General features: G+C 36.8%; 1 protein-coding gene across 1 annotated transcript in view; it reads left to right on the top strand.

Moving 5' to 3' along the window:
• Window positions 1-26,541, top strand: part of NOL4 (nucleolar protein 4) — a 613,219-nt gene that overhangs the window by 105,096 nt on the left and 481,582 nt on the right. The window contains 1 exon segment of the mRNA XM_007945636.2: window positions 16,449-16,598. Coding sequence (XP_007943827.1) covers window positions 16,449-16,598 — 150 coding nt within the window.

Here is a 26,541-nt window from a genome sequence, read left to right as displayed (position 1 = left end):
GGAACAATAAAAAGCTGAAAACTAGAACCTGGTAAGGAAAGAATAAAGAATGATAATAAGAAGGACAAAAGTAATAATAATAGTAGTAGTTTTAAAACAGACAAAAACAAATAAATTTAAAAAAAGAAAAACAATCTGGACATAGTGGGTCAGGGCACCCAGGCTCCTCCAAGTACACAGACTGGGATGGAATTTCAGCCAGCCTAAAATGTGTGTGGGAATGAGGGATGGCTACCCCTCCGTTCACCAAGAGGGTGTGGGGTATAAGAGTAACAAGGGGAATATTGCACCTTTCCAGTAGTCCGTGCGTCCAGGATGTCTTTGCGGTTTCCAGCAAGCAGAGTCTGTTCTTAAATCCCTGGAATCTGGGAAAACACTGTCATTTAAAATATCCAAAATGGTCAAGCTGCTTGTAAATATTCAAAATGGCTGTGCCCTCTGGACAGCCATAAGTCCACGGCTCAGCCCGCCTTCCTCTTTGCTGCTTCCCCTTTTATTCCTCACCACCAGAGCAGTCCTTCATGCAGTCCCTGGCTGGCAGGGCTGATTTTTATGTCCTACCACCGCTTGGCAATGTCGAAGCTGTCTGTGCCAAGCTGCCAGACCCAGACCCATATGTTTCCTTTTTTTGGTGTTTTCATGCAAATTCTTCTGCTAATTGGAATTTAGTCACTTCTATATCCTTCCCTTCAAGGCTCAGGGGTCCAGATTATCTTCTGTATCTGTGTTGATTAGTTCCCCTTTTCTTTGTTGAGGAGGGTCTGTGCAGTCTTTCTGCCATCTTACTAGAACTCCCTTTTCCTGTCTTTTTAATGACCTCTTGCTTTCTTTATGGATGATTTTCTTGATGTCATCCCATAGTTCCTCTAGTTTTCAGTTACTGGTGTTCAATCCATCAAATCTACTCTTTAGATGGTCTCTAAATTCAAGAAGGATATAATCAAGATCATATATTGGCTCTGATTTAGAAATTAAAACTTGTTTTAATTGTCTTCAATTAAAACTTCAGTTTGAACTTGTATATGAGCAGTTGTTGGTCTGTTCCACAGTCAGCTCTTGGTCTTGTTTTGGCTGAAGATACTGAGCTTCTCCATCACCTCGTGCCACAGATGTAGTCAATCTGATTCCTGTGTAATCCATCTGGCAAAATCTACATGTACAGTCACCATTTATGTTGTTGAAAAACAATATTTGCAATGAATAAGTCATTGGTCTTGCAATGTTCTATCATGCAGTCTCCAATGTTATTTCTATCACCAAGGCCATATTTTCCAAATACTGGTGATTCTTCTTTGTTTCCAACTTTTGCATTCCAATCACCAGTGATAATATCAACACATCTTAATTGCATGGTTGGGCAATTTCAGACTGCAGAAGTTGGTAAAATCTTCAGTTTCCTCATTTTGGATTCTGGTGGTTGGTGTGTAAATTTGAATAATAGTAGTATTAACTGGTCTTCCTTGTAGGTGTATGGATATTATCCTATCACTGACAGCATTATACTTCAGGATAGATCTTGATACATTCTTCGTAATGATGAATGCCATGCTATTCCTCTTAAATTTTGTGTACTCGGTATAGTAGATCATATGATTGTCTGAAGCAAAATGGCCAAAACCAGTCCATTTTAGCTTACCAATCCCTAAGATACTGACCTTTATGCATTCCATTTCATTTTTGACAACTTCCAACCTTCCTAGATTCATACTTCGTACGTTCCATGTTCCAATTATTAATGGATGTTTGCAGCTGTTTCTTCCCATTTTGAGTCATGCAAAATGACTCCACACTAGCAAATGGAGGTCCTGAAAGCTTTCCTCCATCCACATCATTAAAGTCAACTGTACTTTGAGGAGGCAGCTTTTCCCCAGTTGTATTTTGAGTGCCTTCTGACCTGACGGGCTTATCTTCTGGCACTGTATCAGACAGTGTTTCAGGGCTACTCATAAAATTTTCTAGTAATATATCAGACAGTGTTTCAGAGCTATTCATAGGTTTTTACTAGCCAATTCTTTGTGAAGTGGATGACTCCTTCCTTCTTCCAAGTCTTTCTTAGTTTCAAAGCTCCACTGAAACCTGTCCACCATTGGTGAACCTGCTGCTGCTTGAAACACCAGTGGCATAGCCTTCAGCCTGACAGCAACACACAAGCCATCCCAGTGCAACAAACTGACAGACGAGAATTATAGATGTGAAAAAGGCACAGAACAAAGCTCAATATATATTTAGAGGATTGTCAATTAAGCATATTTAACAAACTAGTTCATCTTGTTTTAAGCCTTCTAGAAAATTTTGCTTATTTCATAAATATTAGAAATAGTGTAATGTGAACATAAATATACTCTATGGCCAATCAATTCTATTTCTAAGTATATACACCAAATGAATGGGTGCATGGGTTTTGTAAAATATATGAACAAAATATTTACAGAAGCATTATTTTTAATAACCTAAATTGGAAACAACTGAGTTCTTTCCTAGATATAGGAGTAAAACAGACTCAGTTTTATAAATTATTTTAATTGTCCCAATGCTGCTTTTTCATCTTAAAAATTAAAAGTCACATTGACTGAGTTTTGACATATTAAGAAAATGAATAATCTACTACAGTGTTCTTTAGGAAAAAATTAAAAGAACTCTAAACCAAAAAAAAAAAAAAAACCAAACTCACTGCCGTCAAGTCAATTCAAATCATAGTGACCCCTCCTTGGGTTTCTGAGGTCTTTTCTCTACCGCCAATCTTCTTCCAAGGAGTGGCTGGTCTTTGAACTGCCAGCCATCTGGTTAGCAGTCAAATACTTTAGGTACTACACTACCAGAGCTCCAAAGAATACTAAGTTGTTATAAATTAATTATGCATCCAATTTTAGTGTTTCCTTTCTTGAAACTTCAAACAATTTTCTTGTGTCTAAAGTATTTTCTTTAAGTTCTTTTAACATGATGTTTGTCTGAAAACACTCTTATAATTGAATGAAAATTCAAAATTCTGTAGGAGTCCTAGTGGCACAGTGTTTAAGAGCTTGGCTGCTAACTGAAAGACTGGTGGTTTGAACCCACCAGCCAATCCATGGGAAAAAGTTAAGGCAGCCTGCTTCCATAAAGATTTACAGCCTTGGAAAGCCTATGGGGCAGTTCTACTCTGACCTATAGGGTTTCTATGAGTTCGAAGTGACTGGAAGGTAATGGATAATACAACTCTACATTGATATATATTTGCTCTCTTACCCATAACGCTGTTACTACATTGTCTTCTGACCTTGTGACTGTTGAGCAGTTTGCTGTCAGACAATTGGATATTCCTAAAGAGTGATCTGTCTTCTCTGTCTGGCTGCTTTTTAATACAGTTAATCTGAGTTTATCTGCAGTTTCACTATGATATCTTCAGGAATGCATTTTAGAAAATTATTCTAGTGGGATTCATTGTGTTTCTTAAATCTGAAGACTCATATCTATGTCAATATTCTGCCATTGTTTCACCAAGAGAGAGGTTTTTGTGTTGTCTGTTTTTTCCGCATCCAAGAGCAAACTCAAAGGAAAACAAGTCACCTTGACATCTGTGTTTGCAAATGGGCAGATTGCTTTTTTCAAAGCCACTTTTTCACTGCATATAAATTATTCTAAAAAATGAAGAAATATTTTAGAGATGATTATAATTCAAAAGGGAAATAATAGATTTAGTCTTATATGTTAATTTTTTGTGCATTTTCTATAGATCTTTTTTTCTAAAATTGATCAAAGCTAGTTTTTTTTTTAAAAAAAAAGAATTCCTTGAAGTGGCTTTTTGTTCACTTGAGTAACATGCCACTACTCCACCCAGGAAATTAAAGCTTTCACTGTCAAAAGGGCTTATGTACTTTTTTTCCTGCATATTTTAGAAAATATTACATCATTACAAACACTGTCTCTTTATGTAATTAGTCATATATTTGAAGGATTGATATTATCTACAATGTTAAAATACCAACAAACTGCTTTATTGAACCCTGCCTTGGGAGTCAAGAAGAGCTTTTTGGCAGAATGGACAGGTAAGGGAGCCCTAATGGTGCAGTGGTTAAATTGCTTGGCTGCTAATCGAGAGGTCAATGGTTTGAACCCACCAACTTCTCCACGGAAGAAAGATGACACAGTCTACTTCTGTAAAGAGTTATAGCCTTGGAAACCCTATGGCACAGTTCTACTCTGTGCTATAGGGTCTCTGTGAGTTGGAATTGACTCAACAGCAATGGATTAGGTATACACACACATGCATACACACATGCAAATACACACTGAGAGAGAGATTGATTTACTTCACATAATTGGTTCACAGAGTTGTGGAGGACAGGCACCACCACAGCTCCTCCAAAATCCATAGGTCAGACAATAGGCTGGAGATTCCTACAGGCTTGCATCCCAAGATCCATAGGTTAATGATGAGAATAGTGCAGAATAAAGTTCTCCAAAATACCTATTTATAGTCTGGAACAATTCTTTTCAATGGATTGATTAATTACATTAGATTACATTGTGGAGGGTAATTGCATTAAAATTTACATTAGATTACACTATGAAACAGCAAGTATAGATTAGTGTTTGGCCAGACAACTGGGAACCATAGCCAAGCCAAGTTGACACATAAAATTAACTATCATAGTGAAAAGGACTTCGGTGGATTATCATGGTCTACCAGGGGAAATAAATAATAAAGAAATATATGTTTATATATTCTGTTTCTCTAGGGAACCCTAAAACACTCACTAAGCAAAAACAAGGATTTACATACTAAATAAACTAAAAACCAAAAATGCATCCAAAATGGATTTAGCATCCTATTTATAGCTTTTGGTGTAAGCTGTAAAAAGTCATTCCCTGAGTTTGTAAAGCCAGGAACCCAGTAGAAAAGGGAGGATGGGTGAATTGTTCATCCAGCCAATCCAGAGGTGGAATTTCTTGATTACTGGTTAGGAAAATGATTCAGAATTTTAGATTGGGAACCTGATTGACAATATAATTAGACATAATAATAACAATAATAATAATTCCCAGAACGTGGAATATGTTTTGGCATAGATCTTACTTGTGTATTTCACTTGCATATCTCACTGTCTTGCTAAATCTTCATTTACTTTCCACTGAAAAACTTTTATAGGTCTTATTATCACTTTAGACACGAAGTTATTTCTTCCTAAATTTTAATTCCTCGCCTACTATTCAGGTCAAAAATTCTTACCTTATGTACCCTAAGTCAATTACTACTCTCAAAATTTTCCTAAAATAAATTTCTTCTTTTTATTCTGAGATTAGAACTCACAAGATGGACTTCTTAAACTGCAAAGATTTTAATCTTTTCAAAATATTATTTGTAATGCTTTTAGCTTTCCCTTCCAACCACACTCTTGAGTTATAGGCTATTGGCCATAGGTGCTATATATCTTTTGTTCTTTTAAAGTTTTTTGTCATTAAGATTGCTGTATATTAGCATCTCTCAAGCTCATTTTTATTTATCATTCACTGGCTCCTAGCCCCAAACGTATAAAATGGTTTTAGGTAATGGTCATACCTTTTATTTAAAGGAGGTGCAATTGTACTTATAAATTACAACCAAATATTGAATTACCCAAAATCATGACCAAAAAACTCAAGCCCACTGCCATCGAGTTGATGATTCCAATTCATAGTGAACAGCTGATGAGTTCAAATTTCTGACCTTTTGGTTAGCAGTTGAGTGCTTTAACCACTGCACCACCCGAGCTCCTTAATGGCCAAACAAGATAGCCAAAATTATTAAGTATTCAGATGAACCTTAAACCTTATATTAAACAATCAATTCAATTTTCAAGGAGAAAAATAAAATTAGTTTTCACCTTTTTGCAGGTTACTATATAAACTTTAATAGGTACTAGTACAGTGAAAGTAGCTCTGGTGGTGCAGTGTTTAAACCATGTAACTGCTAACCAAAAGGTTAGTGGTTCAAACCCACCCAGACATTCCATGGAAGGAAGGTGGGACAATCTACTTGCGCAAATATTTACTTGTTGGAAACCCAATGGGGGTCGCTATGAGTTAGAATGAACTTGATGGCAGTGGGTTTGGTTTTTAGTTTAGTGCAATGAATTCATGAAAAGACACAGAATCACTCTGCCTAACTAATAACTGGTTGATCTCCTGATTCTGACTCACCGCAACCCTATAGTACAGAGTAGAACTGCTCCATCGGATTTCCCAAGCTGTTATCTTTATGGGGGAGCTCTGGGAGTGGAGTGCCTAAGCACTAGACTGCTAAGGAGAAAGCTAGCAGTTCAAACCCACCAGCCACTCCTCGGAAGGAAGGTTGGGCAATCTACTTCCATAGTGATACTGCCTCGGAAACCCAAGGAAGGGTCGCTATGAGTCGGGTCTGAGTGGATGGCACGTAACAACAACAACAACAATATGGGAACCGATCATCAAGTCTTTTCTTCCCTGGAGCTGCTGGTGGGTTCAAACACCAAATTTTTGATTAGCAGCCAAGTGCCACTAGGGCTCCTGTACTAGTTGATCAAACCAAAAACCAAACTCACTGCCATCAAGTCAATTCCATTGGGTTTTCATGCTGTAAATCTTTATGGAAGTAGGCTGCCTCATCTTTCTTCCATAGAGTGGCTAGTGGGTTTAACCACTGACCTTCTGGTTAATACCCAAATACCTTAACCACTACACCAGCAGAGCTCCTTGTACTAGTCAATCAGTACCTCAGAATTTAAGGTTATCTGTACTTAAAGGAAAGCAACAGCATGTGCCAGGGAAGGAGTATCTCCTCTGTGAGAGAGTACCTAAAAAACAAAGCTTATTTGCTTGTGTCTGAACATATGGCAAAGCATTGTGTTTGCAGACTTCATTGTGCTGGCAGGGATTGGCTTCCTCCTAATGTGGACTTTTGTTTGTGCTGCAGAGAAGTCGAATATGCTATATAAATAATTATAATTATCTTCTCATTGAAGTAACATTGCTTGGAATTCAATAGTGTGTTCTTGGGTAAATTATCAATTTTGGAAAGAGAGAATGAAATTTTCTCTGTATTGCTAATGAATCACTGATAAAAATGAATAAATTTCATATAGGTTTGCTTTTCAGACAAGCATTTTTTTTTAGGTCAAAGTACAAATGCACTTTCTTTTCCTCATTATGCTAATTTTACTTTGTACAACATTTGTTTTTCTCTGAAATATTCTTTATTTAAAATTTTACAAATGATGTCTTTGTCAGTAATTCAGGCATTAGAAGATGTTGGATAAAGAATACTGGGAATTAAAAGTTCCTAATTTGCTTTATATATACACTATATTATATTATAGGAGCTCTAGTAGCGTAGTATCTGATGCATTTGACTGCTGACCAGAAGGCTGGAGGTTCAAATGCACCAGCCACTCCTTGGAAGGAAGGTTGGGAAATCTACTTTTGTAGTGATATCACCTCGGCAACCTAAGGAGGGGTCGCTATGAATCAGGTCCGACTTGATGGCACATAACAACAACATATTATATTATATGTATCATATCCATTGCTGTCTGTCCTTTTGTCCACCACTCATCTGACAGTTTGTCATACTGTGGTGACTTACATGTTGCTGTGATACTGGAAGCTATGCCACTTATATTTCAAATACCAGCAGGGTCACCCTTGGTGGACAGGTTTCAGCAGTTTCCGGACTAAGACAGATGGGGAAGGAGGCCATGATATTCTACTTCTGGGGGGAAAAGAGGGGGCATTAAAAAGCTGTGAATAGCAGTGCAACAGTGTCTGATATAGTACTGGAAGGTGAGCCCCTCAGGTTGGAAAGTACTCAAAATATGACTAGGGAAGAGTTGCCTCCTCAAATTATTGTTGACTTAATGATTTGATGGAGTAAAGCTTTTCAGAACTTCATTTGCTGATGTGGCATGACTCAAAATGAGAAGAAATAACTGCAAACATCCATTAATAAACAGAACATGGAACGTGTGAAGTATGAATTTAGGAAAATTGGATGTCATCAAAAATGAAATGGGATGCATAAAGATTGGTATTGTACATATTCGTGAGGTGAAATGGACTTGTATTGGCCATGTTCAATCTGTCATAAGGACTACTATACTGGGAATGACAAATTGAAGAGGAATGGTGTCACATTCATGATCAAAAAGAACATTTCAAGATCTATCCTGCAATGCACTGCTGTCAGTGACAGGATAATATCCATATAAATGCAAGGAAGACCAGTTAATACAACTATTATTCAAATTTACACAGTAATCCCTAAAGCAAAAGATGGAGAAATTGAAGATTTTTACCAACTTCTGTAGTCTAAAATTGATCAAACATGCAGTCAAGATGCATTGATAATTACTGATGATTGGAATGCAAAAGTTGGAAACAAAGAAGAAGTATCAGTAGTGGGAAAATATGGCCTTGGTTATAGAAATGACATGGAAGATCATATGACAGAATTTTGCAAGATCAACTGCAAAAGTTGGAAACAAGGAAGTATCAGTGGTGGAAAATGTGGTCTTGGTTATAGAAATGACATCGAAGATCACATGACAGAATTTTGCAAGAGCAACGACTTACTCATTGTAATACCTTTATTTAACAACATATACAGCACATATATAAGGGGACCTTGCTAGATGGAATACATAGGAATAAAATCAACTACATATGTAGAAAGAGGATGGAGAAGCTCAATATCATCAGTCAGAAAAAGACCAAAGGTCGGCTGTGGAAGTGACCATCAATTGCTCCTATGTAAGTTCAAGTTGAAACTGAAGAAAATTAAAACAGAGCCAAAATACAACCTTGAGTATATCCAACATGAATTTAGAGACCATTTCAAGAATAGATTTGACACACTGAACACCAGTGACCAAAGAACAGATGAGTGTGGAATGATATCAAGGGTATCATGAAGAAAGAAAAAAGGTCATTATGAGAAAGGAAGAAAGAGAAGACCAAAATGATGTCAAAAGGGATTCTGAAACTTGCTATTGAATGTAGAGGTGCTAAAGCAAATGGGGCAAATGATGAAGTAAAAGAGATGAACAGAAGATTTCAAAGGACAGCTTGAGAAAACAAAGTAAAGTACTATAATGAAATGTGTAAAGACCTGGAGTTAGACAAACAAAATGGAAGAACATGCTCAGCATTTCTCAAGCTGATAGAACTGAAGAAAAAATTCAAGCTTCAAGTTGCAGTGTTGAAGGATTATATGAGCAAAATGTTGAATGATGCAGGAAATATTAAAAAAAAAAAAGAATATCTGGCCACCGTACCAAAAGGAATAGGTCAATGTTCTACCATTTCAAGAGGTAGCATATGACCAAGAACTGGTGGTATTGAGGGAAAAAAAATCCAAGCTGCACTGAAAGCATTTGTGGAAAACAAGGTTCCAGGAATTAATGGAATACAGGTTGACATATTTCAAGAAAGATTAAGCACTGGAAGCACTCACTGGCTATGCCAAGAAATTTGGAAGACAGATACCTGGCCAGTCAACTGGAAGAGAGCCATACTTGTGCCTTCCAAAGAAGTGTGATCTAACAGAATCCAGAAATTATTGAACAACACCATTAATATCAATACATTTTACTCATATTTTGTGAATATTAGTAATATGTAAGATCTTTTAGTATGAACATATAAAATATAACACTGCATCAAGTAGTTAAAAAAAAATGCACTGCCATGGAGTCAGATCTGACTCATGGCAACGCCTCCTTGGGTTTCTGATGTGATATCACTACAGAAATAGATTGCCCAACCTTCCTTCTGAGGAGTGGCTGGTGGATTTGAACCACCAGCCTTCTGGTTAACAGTCAAATGCCTTAGACACTATACCACCAGAGCTCCTAAGTAGATGGTTAGATCCACATAAAGAAAACAAAAATCCTTACAACTGTACCAATAAACAACATAATGATAAATGGAGAAAATATTGTCATTGTAAAGGCTTTCATTTTACTTGGATCCACATTCAATGCCCACATCAGCAGCAGTCAAGAAATCAAATGACATAAGCACTGAGCAAATCTCCTGCACAAGACTTTTGAAAAGTGCTAAGTGGCAAAGATGTCACATTAAAGACTAAAGTGCTCTTGTCCTAAGCCCATGATGTTTTCAATAGCTGTATATGCATGCAAAAGCTGAATGATGCATAAGGAAAACCAAAGAAGAATGTATGCATTTGAATCGTGGTGTTGGCAAAGAATATTGACTATTCTTTGGACTGCCAGAAGAACCAACAAATCTGTCTTGAAGAAGTACTGCCAGAAAGCTCCTTAGAAGCAAGGGTGGCAGTATTTCTTCTCTCGTACTTTGGGCATGTTATCATGAGGGACTAGGCCCTGGAGAAGGACATCACGTTTGTTAAAGCAGAGGACCAGTGAAGAGGAAGGTCATTAATGACATTGATAGACACGTTGGCTGCAACAGTGGGCTCAAGCGTAGCATTGCTTGTGAGGCTGGTGCAGGACAGGCAGTGTTTTGTTCTATCTAGTGTCACAAGTTGGAACAGACTCCACAGCACCAAACAATAACAACACTGTGTTCATTCTGACTCTCAGCAAACCTATAGGACTGAGTAGAACCCCTCCATAGGGTTTCCAAGGCTGTGACTCTTTACAAAAGCAGACTGCCACATCTTTTTCCCTCTGAGCAGCTGGTGGGTTTAAACCATCAACTTTTTGGTTAGCAGTTGAGTGCTGAGTGCTTAATCATCGCCCCACCAGTACTCTTATGTTACATATAATTAGGTTGAGTTTTTCTTTTTCTTTTTTTTTTTTTAATTCTTATGATTTGGGTGAAAGTTTACAGAGCAAATTCACTTTCCATACAAACACTTTGTCTCGTAACATAGACTGGAATTTCCCACAGTGGAACAGCTCCCTTCCCAATTCCTCCCCATAGTTACCTCTTCACTTTGTCCTTCCCTCCCATGTACTCCTGCTCCTCCAAGCTTTCTCCCTGTGCATACACTTCCCTTCTATTCTCCCATGATTGATCTCTCCAAGGAGTGTATCTACCTAATGTAAATGTTCAGTTTATATGCCTGTCTTTTGTTTGACTGGAAGCCACATGAGTGGGTTCAATTCCAGACCTTAAGGGTAGCTAGGGGCCATAATCTCAGGGGTTCCACTAGGCTCTATAAGATCAACAAACCTGGTGCTTTTTTGTTTTATGATTTTCAATTTTGTTCCACATTGTTCTCCCACTCTATCCAGGATCTCCTACATAGATCCCCCTCTGAGTGGTTGACTGTGGTAGCTGGGCACCGTCTAGTTCTTCTGGTCTTATAGTCACATAGGCTGAGGATCACATGGTATACCAGTCTCTTGGACTAATTGTTTCCATGCATCTTTGGTTTTCTTCATTCTTCTTTGCTCTGGACGAGGAGAAACTCGTCGTTGCATCTAGATGGCTGCTTGCAGGCTTTTAAGATCCCAGGCACTACTTGCCAAAATAGGATGTGGAACAATGTTTTTGTGTAGTTTTTATGCCAATTGAGCTTGAGGTACCCTGAGACCATGGTCCTGAGTCCACAGGTCCAACTACTCACTCCCTCTGGGTAGTTGGCTGTGGCCAAGAAGTGACTATAAACTTGTCCCTTGTCAGCTCTACTATATATCTGGGAATTCTTACAGAATATACAAGTACACTTGTAGAAACATTGGCTGACAACCCTATACATATATACATGGGTACAATTCCCCCTGCATAGACATACCTAATCATTCAGCCTGTCTACCCATCTATCCATCCATAGATCAATGTTTACCTTCACTGACAACACAGTACTGTATGTGCAAAAGGGTTCATCTTTGTTGTCTGTACCTCCCAAGAGGCTCTCTATGTCTTCCTCTTCCTCATTGCCACATGTTGATCACTCACATTTGGTACATTGCCCTTCTCTTCACCCAAATCAATACTTGTCTCTACCTATCTAACAAAGTTCCCTCCCCTCCCCTCCCACCCCCTGTAACCAACAAGGAAAATTTCCTTCCATATATAAACCTTTCTTTGACTTTTAATAATAACAGACTAATACAATATTTGTCCTTCTGTGATTGACTTATTTCACTCAGCATAAAGCCCTCCAAGTTCATCCATGTTAAGCGGTGCTTTGTAGATTCTACGTTATCCTTTAGGGTTGCATAGTATTCCATTGTGTGTATGTACCATAGTTTGGTTATTCATTCTTCTGTTGATTGGCACCTAGGCTGTTTCCATCTTTTGCCTATTGTAAATAGTGCTAAAATGAACATAGGTATGCATATATCTGTTCTTATCTTGGTTTTCACTTCTTGAGGATATATATCTAGTAATAGAATGGCTGGGTCAAATTGTATTTCTAATTCCAAATTTTTAAGGAATCGCCATACTGTTTTCCACAGTGGTTGTATCACTTTATAGTCCCACCAGCTATGACAGTCCCAATCTCTCCACATTCTCACCAACGTTTGTTGTCCTATAGGTTTGCTTTCTTGTTTGCATTTCTTTCTTGTTGAGCTTTGCTACTAGTGCTGGGGCAAGATGGTATATCGTTGTTTTGATTTGCATCTTTCTAACAGCTAATGGTCGTGAGTATTTCTTCATATGTTTGTCGGCCACCTGAATGTCCTCTTTGGTGAAGTGTCTATTCATGTTTTCTGCCCATTTTTTAGGTTAAGTTTTTCTTTAGTAATCAGTACATAAAATCTGTTTTTTTCAGTTGAATAAGTTTTTTACAGATTTTTTTAGTCTATCAGATGTTTTGTTGTTCATTTGTTCTTAAACATATAAGGGAACTAAACTCCTAAGGATTAAATGGTTGAATCTTCTGCTGAGGTTAAAAAGCGAGTTTAAGGCTGCAGAGACCACTTTGAAAATTAGCACATTCTGCTGGAATGAGAGTGGGAAAGTGTGTTTTCACTTTCTCCCTTTCCTTTTCATAAAGATAGTTGCTTGAGCTCCAGAGCTCTGGATTTGTACCTTAGCACAACCTCTTATTATCTAGTCATTTGAGAAAGTTACTTAAATTCTCTTTTTCCAAGTGTTCTTCCCAGAAAAGAACTGGGAACAGTAACAGTGCCTACTCCAAAGAGTTGCTACAAGCAGGAAAGGTCCAGGTATCTACAACCTCAGCATGACTGACTGCGAGACTCAGTGAGGACTAAGTGCCCAGTGGCTGCTGCTACTCAGTTCCCCTTCATTGTCGCTGTAGCTTCTGCTTCATCTGTCGATGTCTCTCTTTCATTATCTCTCTATTTTTTTTTTTTTTTCTTTTTTATCTCATTCACTTCTCCAAACCAGAAGGTAAAACCAAACCTGGGGCCCTTGAATTAACTCCGACTTGTGCGCCGTTCTCTAACCTGCAACAATTTTTCAACTGTTTGCTTCCATCCTTTGGGCAGCCTCTCTGTATTCTCACTACATATTGGTCTCGTGTCATAAGGTATTATCTTTGGGGCCCAATACAGAGGAGGAGATGCCTCAAGGTGGTAAAGAACAGAAGTGAGAAAGGGCTGAAGCCTAATAATGAACAGCAGGCATCTGTACAGATAATGTGTGAGGGAACATCACATATTGAACAGAAAAAAAATGCCTGACTGTTTGGCCTAACATGCATCTTCATAGTATATAATTATTGGAATATGCCACTTTAGGCATCACAAATTGTTCAAAGAGGCCCTTGCCATTTGAGTTAATAGCATAATGATTTAGCTCAGATTAGTCATACTGTTGTGCTGTATGCCGGGAATTAAAGTTCCGTCTTATTACTTCAAGTTATGGCTCAGGGTCCAAATAAGAACATTGGGAGTGTGTATTTGTGTGTGTGTGTTTGCAAGCAGATAATCTTTTCATGCTGCAGCCACGTAAGGTTAAATTTCTTGTCTTATTCCAAACTTACTTCTTATTCTTCCTTATTATCCATGGGAACTCTTGGCTCTTCCCTGTATGTTTTACTGCCAAACCTTATGCTCTGCTTCAAATAATACCCATGTCAAATTATATTTCTTCTAACAAGATACCTCAGCAAGAGGCATTATCTTCATTCTCTGAACTCCTTAAGTACAGTACTTGTAATTTTCATCATGATCCTCAAAATGACAACAACCATAATTTATTAAGTGTTGACTATATGTCAACTCGTTGGGTTAAGTACTTTACATAGGTTAATTTACTTAATTCTTGGAATTCTGTGAAGTAGGTTCTATTATCCCTATTTTACACAGGAGGCAACCAAGATTTAGAGAGCCTTAAGTGATTTGCACAAAATATACAGCTATTAAGTGAAAAATCCAGAAGTCACACCCAGATGATCCCAAGACCTTATATTTTTAACCCTTGACACATACTGACCTTTAGTCTAATACTGAGAGCACAAGGTACATTATTTTTCCTAGATTATATGATGCTTGAGAAAGAGACTGTTATTTCTTTTATTTCTCCATTGTTTATGTCCAGGATCTAGCAACTCAATAAATATTGGTTGAATGAATTTGATGAGTAAATTATAGTTTAAAAAACCAAAAACCTGGGAATAATTTGTTCCTTAAAATGTATTTTAAAAAAAATTAAGAAGTTTTTTAATAGCTATAAGTAAGTCACTAGACGAACTTAAAAGATATCCTTTATGGGTAATCATGGTTTACTTAATATTGCTGTTATGTACTGTTGACTTGGTTCTGATTCATAGTGACCCTGTGTCCAACAGAACAGAACACTTCCTGGTCCCGTACCATCCTCACTATCAGTGCTGTTTGAGCCCATGGGGGCAACCACTGTGTCGACCCATGTCCTAAGAGTCTTCCTCTTTTTCAGTGACCCTCTACTTTACCAAGCATGCTATCATTCTCCAGGGACTGGTCCCTCCTGATAACATGTCCAATTTATATGAGATGAAGTCTCACCATCCCGACTTCTAAGGAGCATTCTGGCCGTACTTCTTCCAAGACAAATTCATTTGTTCATCTGGCACTGCAAAGTGCATCACATATTCTTCACCAACACCATAATTCACAGGCATCAATTCTTCTTGATCCTCCTTATTCACTGTCCAGCCTTAGTGGCCATATGAGGAAATAGAAAATAATCGTAACTTGGGTCAGGTGCATCTTAGTCCTCAAAGTGACATCTTTGCTCTTTAACACTTTTAAGAGATCTTTTGTGGTAGATTTGCCCAGTGCAATATATCATTTGATTTCTTCACTGCTTCTTCCATGGGCATTGGTTGTGAATCCAAGTAAAGTGACATCATTGACAACTTCAACATTTTCTCTGTTTATGTTTATCATGATGTTGCTTATTGGTCCAGTTGTGGTAGTTTTTGTTTTCTTTATGTTGAGGTGTAATCCATACAGAAGGCTGCAGTCTTTGGTCTTCATCAATAAGTCCTTAAGTCCTCTTCACTTTCAGCAAGCAAGGTTGCGCATTGTTAATAAGTCTTCTTCCAATCCTGATATCACATTTTTTTTCATCTTGTTCAGCTTCTTGGATTATTTCCTTAGCACACAGATAAAGACAGTGTGGTGAGAAGTTGTAATACTGACACACACCTTTTCTGATTTTAAACTTCACAGTGTCTCCTTGTTCTGTTCCAATGACTGACTCTTGGTTTATGGACTTGTTCTGTATGAGCAAGATTAAGTTTTCTGGAATTGCCGTTCTTCACAATGTTTTCCATAATTTGTTATGATCCACACCAGGGAATACCTTTGCATAATCAATAAAACACAGGTGAACATCTTTCCCATATACTCTACTTTCAGCCAAGATCCATTTCACATCAGTAATTATATCCCTTGTTCTACATCCTTTTTTGGAACTGGCTTGAATTTCTGGCAGTTCCCTGTTGATGTACTAGTGCTACAACTGTTTTTTTAATTATTTTCAGCAAGATTTTACTTGTGTGAGATAGTAATGATATGGTTCAATAATTTCTGCATACTGTTGGATCACCTTTCTTTGGAATGGGCACAAATATTAATCTCTTCTAGTCAATTGGCCAGGTAGCTGTCTTCCAAATTTGTTGGCATAGATGAGAAAGAATTTCCAGTGTTGCATCTATCAATAACTATGTCAAATGTCTTTCTTCATATTCCTTAAAACTCAATATGTGAATAATACATAAAATGATGAGATATTAATTCATTATTTTTTGAACACTCCTGTATAGGAGCTCTGGTGGCATAGTGCCTAAGGGATTTGCCTGCTAACCAGAAGGCTGGCAGCTCAAACCCAACAGCCACTTCTCAGAAGGAAGATTGGGCAATTTACTTCCATAGTGATACTGCATCAGATACCCAAGAAGGGGTCAATATGAGTTGGATCCGACTCAACAGCAGTGAGTTTAGTATTTTGGTTTTTATATAGATAATTTGGTTCAGGTTATCAAAACATTTTTATTTAATCAACTTTATGTGTTAAATATGTCAATTACTTTGTTAGTCTTATGCTTTGTTTTGTTTTGTTTCTAGGATGGCGTAGGGGTAGATGAGAAGCTGTCTTTAAGGAGAGTAGCTGTGGTTGAAGATTTCTTTGACATTATCTATTCAATGCATGTGGAAACAGGGCCAAATGGAGAACAAATTAGAAAACATGCTGGACAAAAAAGAACTTACAAAGCCGTAAGTAAAAAAAGGAAAATCATCCATTGTGAACCTTTGGTATTACCTGTGCTTGTTAAAGTAGGTTAAAGAATTATGTAATCTCTCTTCTCTCTTCAACATAAATTAGACCATATCATGGTCATACCCAACATTTTAGATATAATTATTATTGACTCTATTTTGAACAAATATTCAATGAATGTAAACTGTATACAATTTAAATCTGCTTAGAGCATCCGCTTATTATTTTCTTTAAATGTATAAAAAATGTGATAAATCCAGTCACAAATAGATATGTTTGTGTTATATGTCCAGTGTATCATAATATATTAATTAAGGGCTGGAACATATAAACTTTGATGCTACCACAACCTTCTTAACATTCCTTTTCCTTCAAATCATATTAATATGTTTTTGTATTTTCTGTTTAAAGTTTATAATAATATGGATAAGGACATGTTATGTACTTTTCATATGCCACCTTAAATTCATTATGTTTGCCCTGAATGGTGTGCATTTCTTAATTTTCCAGAACGTGCTATTAAAAGTTATGTGTATTTTCATATATCTCATGCACTTGAAGGTTTAAAATGAACGTATATAATGTTTTTCTCATAAATGACAAGAAAGGCAGTTTAATGAACTGTTAGTGAAATTTATATGTTGTCAGAATAGAGATATATATTACTTCTAAAGTTTCTAATTATATTTATGGCTTGGTCTAGACACTTTTATTTAATATTTATAAAACATCTTATTGTAGATATTTCATTCCTTCTAGGAAAATTGACAATAAATTATTATTTTCTGATATGAGCAAAGTATACATCAGAAGTACTTTATTAGCAACCAGCATAATATCCTTTTTTAGAATTCTTATTGAACTTTGCTTTTGGCTACCTTTATATTGACTGTTTTTAGCTATATTGATACACAATATCAGTCTGGATCCATTTTTTTTTCAGATACAGAAAAATGTGTGAAATGCTCAAAGTTTCAAATACAGGTACATATGTTTGAAAATTAGCTACTGAGCATAAGAAATAGCTTCTTTTCCATAACTATTTTTTGCTATATCGCCAGGGTCATATTGAATCTTTGTAGCTGCATAATAACCCTTAATACATGTTGTATTTTTCCCTCTTTTCTCTGGTTTTGTTTCTTGGCTGTTTCCAAATTGCATGGTTTGTGGGCAGGCACTATTGTAAGTTTCCTTACATAATTCTGCCACATAAACTTTCTTTTGACTTACACATCCTAGGAGACATTCTTATCATGACTAATGATAATGACCTAGCTTCTTGAGATATTTTTATGTAGACTAATATTACTGAACACACTCATTTCGCCTGTCTCCTAAGCCAGGGTTATATATCTGTATCTTAATAAGAAAAAAATTGTATATCGATCTACTAATATCACTAACATGTACGCTGATGATAATTCATTTTCATGAAATAGCTACCTGAACTTGATAGACCTTTTAAGGTAGGAATATATTGTAAGTTCTATTGTATGTTAATGAAAAATTGTTCGTAAATGAAACAATGAATACATAAGTTTAATTGTTTGTAAATGAAAAACAAACGACGTGGCTTCATTGTCAGTGGTAATGTGGTAGCCAAACTGGTTTAGGTGCCAAAAGCAATTTAAACATAGAAATAGGAGTGCACTTACAAGAGACTTTAAGTTAAAGTGGAAGAAACATTGAGACAATGACATACACTCAAATCTCTGTCTCAGTTTTCTTATGAAATGTAGAGGATGTGATCCATTGCTGTTACGCATGCTAACAGTTTCAAAAATTGGTAAATATGTTTCCAGCATATATCATTTTGCATTGACATTTGGTGAAGGCATTTTCTGCATTTTGGCATAGATGTACCAACTTGGAAATATAGCAATATCTGAAACATCATCTTTTCCCTCTTGAGATCCTTGTTCTCCAAGTGTATTTTTTATATCCACATAAAAAAAGTGTTCTCACCTTCTCCTAACATCATGAAGTTTTTTTCTGGCTTTTCCTTTTGCCCTCTGGTATCTCTCAGTTGAATCTTAATTAGGAAACTTTTCCATTTTTGTTGTTGTTATTTGCTGTCAAGTCAGCCCCGACTCATAGCGACCCCTCCTTGGGTTTCCGAGGTAGTATGACTACGGAAGTAGGATTGCCCAACCTTCCTTCCGAGGAGTGGCTGGTGGGTTTGAACCGACAGCCTTCTGGTTAGCAGTCCAGTGCCTTAGGCACTATGCTACCAGAGCTCCTATTTCCATTTTTAAGGAATAATAATTCACTATAGAACAAAGAACTGCTGCAATGCCAGCAAAACTGTACGCATGATTCTACAATGAATTTAAGTGTAATTTAAAAAATTGGTATAAATGTTCAAATAATGGACATAAAACTAAATACAATTTTAAATGGAATGGTTTAGATTTAGCTCTTGACACTAATGCTGGAATTGGCTAGTTGTTGATAGAATTAGCTACCTATTGCAATAATAATGATTCCCATTAAGTTTAAGAATTTTTGTTCCTACTTCTAACACATTAGCTTATAGACCATGCATCATTATGTTTATTGACCTTCTTTTTCTCCCTTATTTCTCCATGGCCAAGAAACCATCCTTATACAACTAATCATTAAAGTGTGTTATATTGTCTTTATAATGTTACCAATAGATTTCATAGTCATTTTATTTACTTTGCCTTTTTTGCAAATCTGTGTTTTCACTCTGCAGGAAATGGTGGTCCTTCAATATTGGATTAACTTTTGAATGCTATTTGGTTTTACCTATCTGCAGTATATCATTCCTTGAAATATCTAAGCATTATACAATTTAAATTTTATTATAATCTTATTTTACTATAGATAAAGTTGGAGGGTGTGTGTTCTCTATTACTCATGAGCTCTTTTGAAAATCCACATAAAATGACACATTTTAGGAATATATAAAGGCCATCATGATTATTTTTTTTCCTTCATTATTGCATTCTTGTAGGTCTTTCTTTGTTTTTCTATATTTGTCTCTGTGTACATTTTAATTGTTATTGGTGCTTTTAATGTGTCCCATTCAATATATTTGACTATACTTAACTCTCGATTATCTGCACTGATGAAGTACATTTACAATATATCTTTCTACCAAAAATTAAGTGTCAGTATGCTTAGAAATTTGGAAAGTCACTTCTAAGTTAATGCGGTAAAATTATCATAAAACAAAGTGGATTTTTGTCTACTCTTCAACTCTTTTTCCTGACTCTGCCTGAATTACACCTTCAGGGAACATACCTCTGTTCTCTGGCAGTCTTTTATCATGTGTCTTGTCACTATAGGCTAAGCACAGATGCTGTTTCAGAAATGTTTCTTCCATCAAGGCTTGATTAAAGGCTAGTGTTTCAAACCTCTTGCTACATGTAAAGTAAGAGTAATTCTTGGACATCCAGGATTTAAGAGAGAAGGTTAGTTCCTGATGTTAACAATAGAGAAAAGAATCTGCACATGTGTGCACACACCAACACAACATACCCAATACATCACTCACGCATATGACTTGTAGTGTGATATTATAAAGTTACATATATTATTCACATGCGAAGCTGCCAATGATTACATCCATGTAATTCTGAGTGATGAGTGTATGCAGTAGCTAAGAGAAAATAGGCTTGATACTAGAAAAACTAACTCAGTTTTAAATTTCAAATCTAGCATTTCCTATCTGGATGACTTTGGGCAGATTACTTACTTTTTATCTCATCTTTAGAAGGGCATAGTGTTATAGACTTTGTGGCAGAAGAAATGAGTTAATAAGCATAAAGTAATTGACATAAAATTTTTATTGTTATTTCTCCTTCTTTACCCCATCACTACTCAAATTCCAGGCAGAAGGACAAACAGGACAATTGACATAGCTCTATCATTCACCTTAATTGCGATTAAGGATGTAATATTTTCTGCCTGCCCTTTATGCCTCTGTTGGGAGACAGGAATAAAAATAACTAGTAATTATAGTTACAGTACTAATAGTAACAACTTTTCATGCATCCTTTCATGTGAATCTTATAAATGGCACTGTCGCTGCAAGTCTTAATTAGTTTATTTCTTACTCGAGGTTTGGTTGTTGTTGTTATTTGCCATCGAGTCATTGCATTGCCTGTGTTTGAACTGTCCTTGTGCCATCCAAACTGCTCACTTTGGTTACTATTTTCATTTTGTCCCTGAACACAGTAGCAGCTCCAACTTACTGTGGTCATTGCTATAATTCTTGCTGAGTTTGAAGAAAATGTTCATTTTATATATGAGCAAATTGAGGCCTGAGTCTAAAAGAAGTGTAATGAATTGTTTAGAACTCTTGAATTATAGAAGTTTTTTTAGAGACAGGAATTCTGTCCTTCTCTCATGTTTTTCTTCAGGGAGCTCTGGTAGCATAGTGCCTAAAGCACTTGACTGCTGACCAGAAGGCTGGTGGTTCAAACTCACCAGCCACTCCTCGGAAGGGAGGTTGGGCAATCTACTTCCATAGTGATACCACTTCGGAAACCCAAGGAGGGGCCGCTATGAGTCGGGTCCTACTCTACGGCACATAACAACAACATCATAGTGCCTTAAATTTTTTACCATGAGAATTTAATTTATTTGGGATACACCATGGACCCTTGTAGCTTTATATAAAATCCAAATATCCTTATGGGAGAAAAGCTAGAAAGTAAATTAGGCTAATAGCAGTCATTGATGGAGCCCTGGTGGTACAGTGATCAAGCGCTTGAGTGCTAACCAAAAGATGGCAGTTCAAACCCACCAGCCACTCTGTGGGAGAAAAATTTGACAGTCTTCTTCCATTAAGATTTACAGCCTTGGAAACCCTAGAGGACAGCTCTAATCTGTCCTATAAGGTTGCTATGAGTCAACTAGTGGACAGTAGGTGGTAGAGCAATCGTTGACACTTTATATGACCACTTTATAAATTGGTTTCTGTGCCCCATCTCTAGCTGGGTTTAACTCAAGAGTAAACCAAACCAAACCAAACCAAACCAAACAAATTCACTGCCTTGGAGTCAATTTGACTCATAGCGACCCCTCCTTGGGTTTCTGAGGTAGTATCACCACAGAAGGAATATGGAACATGCCATAGATAAATCTACTAATTAACATAGAATCTGCCTGATTTTTATGGGAGACCTAGTGTGGCATAGTGCCTAAGGCATTTGACTGCTAAGTAGCAGGATGGTGGTTCAAACTCACCAGTCACTCCTCAGAAGGAAGATTGGGCAATCTACTTCCATAGAGATACTGCCTCAGAAACCCGTGGAGATGTCGCTATGAGTCAGCATCGCATCAACTCCATGGCAGTGAGTCTGTTATTTTTTGTGTGTGGTTTAGTGTGGCATTATACATTGTAGTCTTTGGTGTGTGTCTGATAGTTAGATGTTGAGAACTCAGATTAGTGAGACAAGAATGAAATGCCTCAGCTAACCTAATTTGAAAATCTTTATTTTCTAAGAAAGGGAAAGTATTTTTTAATGAAGTATTTTTAAAAAAGTGTGAGAGTATTATTGTGTTGAAGTAGATGGGAAAGATTAGGTTAAATGCTATGAAAATTAGATTTCTCAGAAAAAGTGCTCTCTAGAAATGATTCACTAATTGAATATAGAAATACTGTATGCTTTGGTTTCTTTTCACTTTCTTTTAACATTTAATCTTTTTTTTCTTTCTTGCTACAGACCCAAGGGCATACATAGTGTATTTCTTAGGCAAAGGGTGAGGAAAATATTATCCGGGCTTAGAAATTACTTTTTGCTTGTAAACTGTCTTCTCTGCCCTAGTGTAAAAAAATAAAATCAAAGCAAAATAATTCAAATAACAAACAAAACGAGTCCCCCTCCCCTTTTTTTTTAAAAAAAAACGTAGATGACATTGTTTATTTCATGTTATTATTCAAAACCTGAGTGGCTTAAACAAACCAGCGTTCTGGTCTGAGATAGGAAAAAATAAAATCAAATAAAATGAACTCTTCCAAATCCAAATAATTTTGGTAGACATTCTCCAATACTGAACTCGCTAATATTTGAAAACGGGAGCTCTGGTGGCATAGTGCCTGAGGCATTTGACCGCTAACCAGAGGCTGGCGGTTTTAACCCACCAGCCACTTCTCGGAAAGAAGACTGGGCAATCTACTTCCCTAGTGATAAAGCCTCAAAAACCCAAGAGGGGTCGCTATGAGTCTAATTGACTCAATAGCAGTGAGTTTGGTTTGGTTTTGGTATAATAAATTAGTAATCTAGGGGTTTCTTTTATAACCAATTTATCTTGGAGAGTTTATCAGTACAGAACTTGAACATGGAGATTTTATAGGTACTTTGTGAGTTTTTCTTTGTTGTTTGTTTCTTTTCTTTTTTTATGGCTAGATTAGATGCCTAAAAAATTGAATTATCCCAGATGGTAAGAGACCATGTTTGTTTCTCATATCACAGCTTATCAAAATGCCTTTCTCATACTAGATTGTTGAAAGTAACTACCCACTTTTCCCTATGAAATATATGCTATTTTAACTCCTAGTAATATATAGATGTTGCTATAAAGAGTAGTAATGAAATAAAATCAGGCAACCACCTAAGGCTGTAAAAACTATTGTTGTTATGTGCCGTCACGTCGGACCTGCCTCATAGCGACCCCTCCTTGGGTTTCCGAGGCAGTATCACTACAGAAGTAGATTGCCCCATCTGCCTTCCGAGGAGTGGCTGGTGAATTTGAACTGCCTGCTTTCTGGTTAGCAGTCAAGTGCCTTAGAAACTATGCTACCAGAGCTCCTGTAAAAACCGTGTTGTTGTTGTTGTTGTTTGCCGTGGAGTTGGCCCCGACTCATAGCGACCTCTCCTTGGGTTTCAGAGGCAGTATCACTACGGAAGTAGAATTGCCCAACCTTCCAAAACTATATAGCCTGTATAATCGTGTACAGTGAATAGCGCCCCCTGGATTTATACAATTGTGGAGGCTCTGAATAAAGTTAAAATTATTATTTAATACAGTTTTCATGGAAAACTTTGATGCTCCATTAAATAATGTTTTTGCTTTTTTAGATAAAATGAGAAAATTATTACTTTCCCACACATGTATATGGCAAACCAAATCCAAACCCACTACCATCTAGTCTATTCTGAATCATAGCAATCCTATAGGACAGAATGGAACTGCCCAATAGGATTTTCAAGGCTGTAAATCTTTATGGAAGCAGACTGCTGAATCTTTCTCCCATGGAGTGGCTGATGGGTTTGAACTGCCGATCTTTTGGTTAATAGCTGAATGCTTTAACCACTGTGCCACCAGAGCTCCTTAGTTATGACAAATGTAAACATATATTGTTTTGTGTGTGCCATGGAGTCAATTCAGGAAGTGACCCCATAGGACAGAGTAGAACTCACATCCATGTATGTATACGTATATCACAGATAGTTTCTAGATATTAAAAACAGTTCTTAAATTTAAACATGGTACATATAATATTAAATCTATGCTTATGTTAGAAAAATCCAACTGTTTTTGATAACTAAAGATATTATGAAGACTAAGTCAGATGTATGAAACAACTCAGAGGAAAAAAGTGACTGTTTTGTGATATGGTGATTAAAGTTTAAATAGCAATCCTAAAACAGAGTAACAGAGTACTTCTATCAAAATTGATTCATTTCGTGTATAAATCTAATTAGACTCATCACAAGTGGGCAGAGTAATAGTACAAATTCTTTTTAGTCACAAGCTGTTTTTTTTTTTGTTAATAGAGGCAATCAGAAGAACATGATAAGTTATAAGACATAAAATTCAACAAACCAGTTTGTCATCAAGTGACACCGACACCATTGTCAGTTTTCTTATTAAACAATTTTGTCCAGTGAACAGATATGTCTTTGAAGGGGAATTAGCCTTTTAGAGAAATGCCATTAACTCTTTCCATCCAGCCTAATACATTGCTACTTCAGTGCACCCTAGTGGTGCGATGAGCCATTGCATCTTTTAGAAACATTTTCTCAAAACAATTAACGTCTACCAGTGGGCACTTGACTGCTAACCAGAAGGCTGGTGATTCAAATCCACCAGCCACTCCTAGGAAGGAAGATGGGGCAATCTACTTCCGTAGTGATACTGCCTCGCAAACCCAGGGAGAGGTCACTATGAGTCGGATCTGACTTGATGGTGCATAACAACACAACAACAGTGATGGCACTGTTCATAAAGTTTTCACTGGCCAGCACTTGGAGAAGTAGATGACCCCTTCCTCCTTCCAAGTCTTTCTTAGTCTAGAAGCTCCACTGAAACCTGTCCATTATGGGTGACCTGACTGGTGTTTGAAATACCAGTGGGATAGCCTCCAGACTCATAACAACATGCAAGCTACCACAGTACAAGAAACAGTCAAGTACCTAACAAACAACAAAACAACAAATGATGGCCCTCACTCAGATCCAGAGGTGTTTTCTTGGATACTGAGATCGTGTAATAAATAAAATCTCCAGAGTTTCTTAAAGTAGCTGCATGTTTGCATTGTGTAAAGAGCTATATGTGTATTTAATTGGAATAAAATGTAACAGGAAAGAGTTAAAGGAAGTGAGAAATGGTATGAGATAGTAGAGAGAGAGAATGATGCCAGCTTCAGTTGTCATATAGACTTGGGTTTAAATTCTGATAAGGCAAGTTCTTCAAGTGTGTTTCATACATCTGACTTCATCTGAATAATACTGTTTTTGGCATGCTATTACTTTGTAAAGTTGTTTTGAGGCTCAGAAATAAAACATGTAAAAGATTTACCATAATTGCTTCAAGTGCTGTCCTTGTTATTATTTTACTGAGATAAATAAAAAGATGACTTTTTTAAAAATTGTGGAATTATCTGTGGGGTAACGAGTGTTATAAACTCCTTTTTTTTTCTAATAAATAGATATTAAAAATTCTACATTTTCTTTGTGTCATCTATGATCCTCAGTGGCCTATAGATAACATCCATCCATGTCTTCATTGATGACTTTGCCAGAATTGTGAATTAGTCATTATCTCTATGAACAGCAGTTTTAGTCATTTCATAATAAGGAAAAAGAAAGACTTTACCTACTTTTTTTGTCTCCATCCAACCCTCCATCCTCTTTTTTTTTGGGGGGGGGGAAGGGGAGGGATATCCTCTTTAGTCAATCTATACCACAGCCCTATTTGAGCATGTTCTGTTCTTTAGCTATAATTATTGGAGAAGAGGTAAATCCTGAAAGAAAATGACACTGTGAATTACCTGCTGCTTCTGAAAATTTGGTAAGGCATTTGGCTGATAACCAGAAGGATGGCAGTTCCTACTCACCAGCTGCTCCATGGAAGGAAGATGAGGCAATCAGCTTCCATAAATATTTACAGCCCTGGAAACCCAATGGGAGTCACTATGAGTTGGAATTGACTCAATGGCAGTGGGTTTGGTTTAGTCTGAGAATTTGAAATTTGATCCAAGAAATCTCCATCTTGGTGTGCTTGTTCTCTTCAGTAGAAAATATATAGATGTCACATCTTTTGTCATATGTGTACATTAGTTATATAATTTTTCATATTGTCTAAAGCAATACTTACTGCTTAATAAGGCACTGTAGACTTTTTGGGCAGACATTTGGCATGGCCCTAAGTACTCCAGGCCATTTAATATTCCTAATTCCCAAGTGTTAAATTCTAACAGCAAAATCCCCAGTTGCTGTGATAACCAAAATGCATCTATGCTCTCTATTTGTAAGTGTCAACACTACAGTAAACACTACCCCCTGTTGAGAGGCATTTTCTGAAGGAAACCATGTAGTCAGATCTCAGTATCTCACAGAAATGTTTTCATTGTGTACCAATTGTTGAATAACTCAAGAATTGAGACAATGAATTCTGCATCCATAGTGTATTATTATCATCTCACAGACTCTGTAGTTTGCCTGCACAAATATATGAGGGCTG

The sequence above is a fragment of the Orycteropus afer genome, unplaced genomic scaffold, assembly GCF_000298275.1.
Source record: "Orycteropus afer afer isolate SDZICR_OR568_19922 unplaced genomic scaffold, OryAfe1.0 scaffold00141, whole genome shotgun sequence".
Taxonomy (NCBI): Eukaryota; Metazoa; Chordata; class Mammalia; order Tubulidentata; family Orycteropodidae; genus Orycteropus; species Orycteropus afer.
Note: the sequence above shows the minus strand (reverse complement) of the source record. Positions and strands in the feature narration are given on the sequence as shown.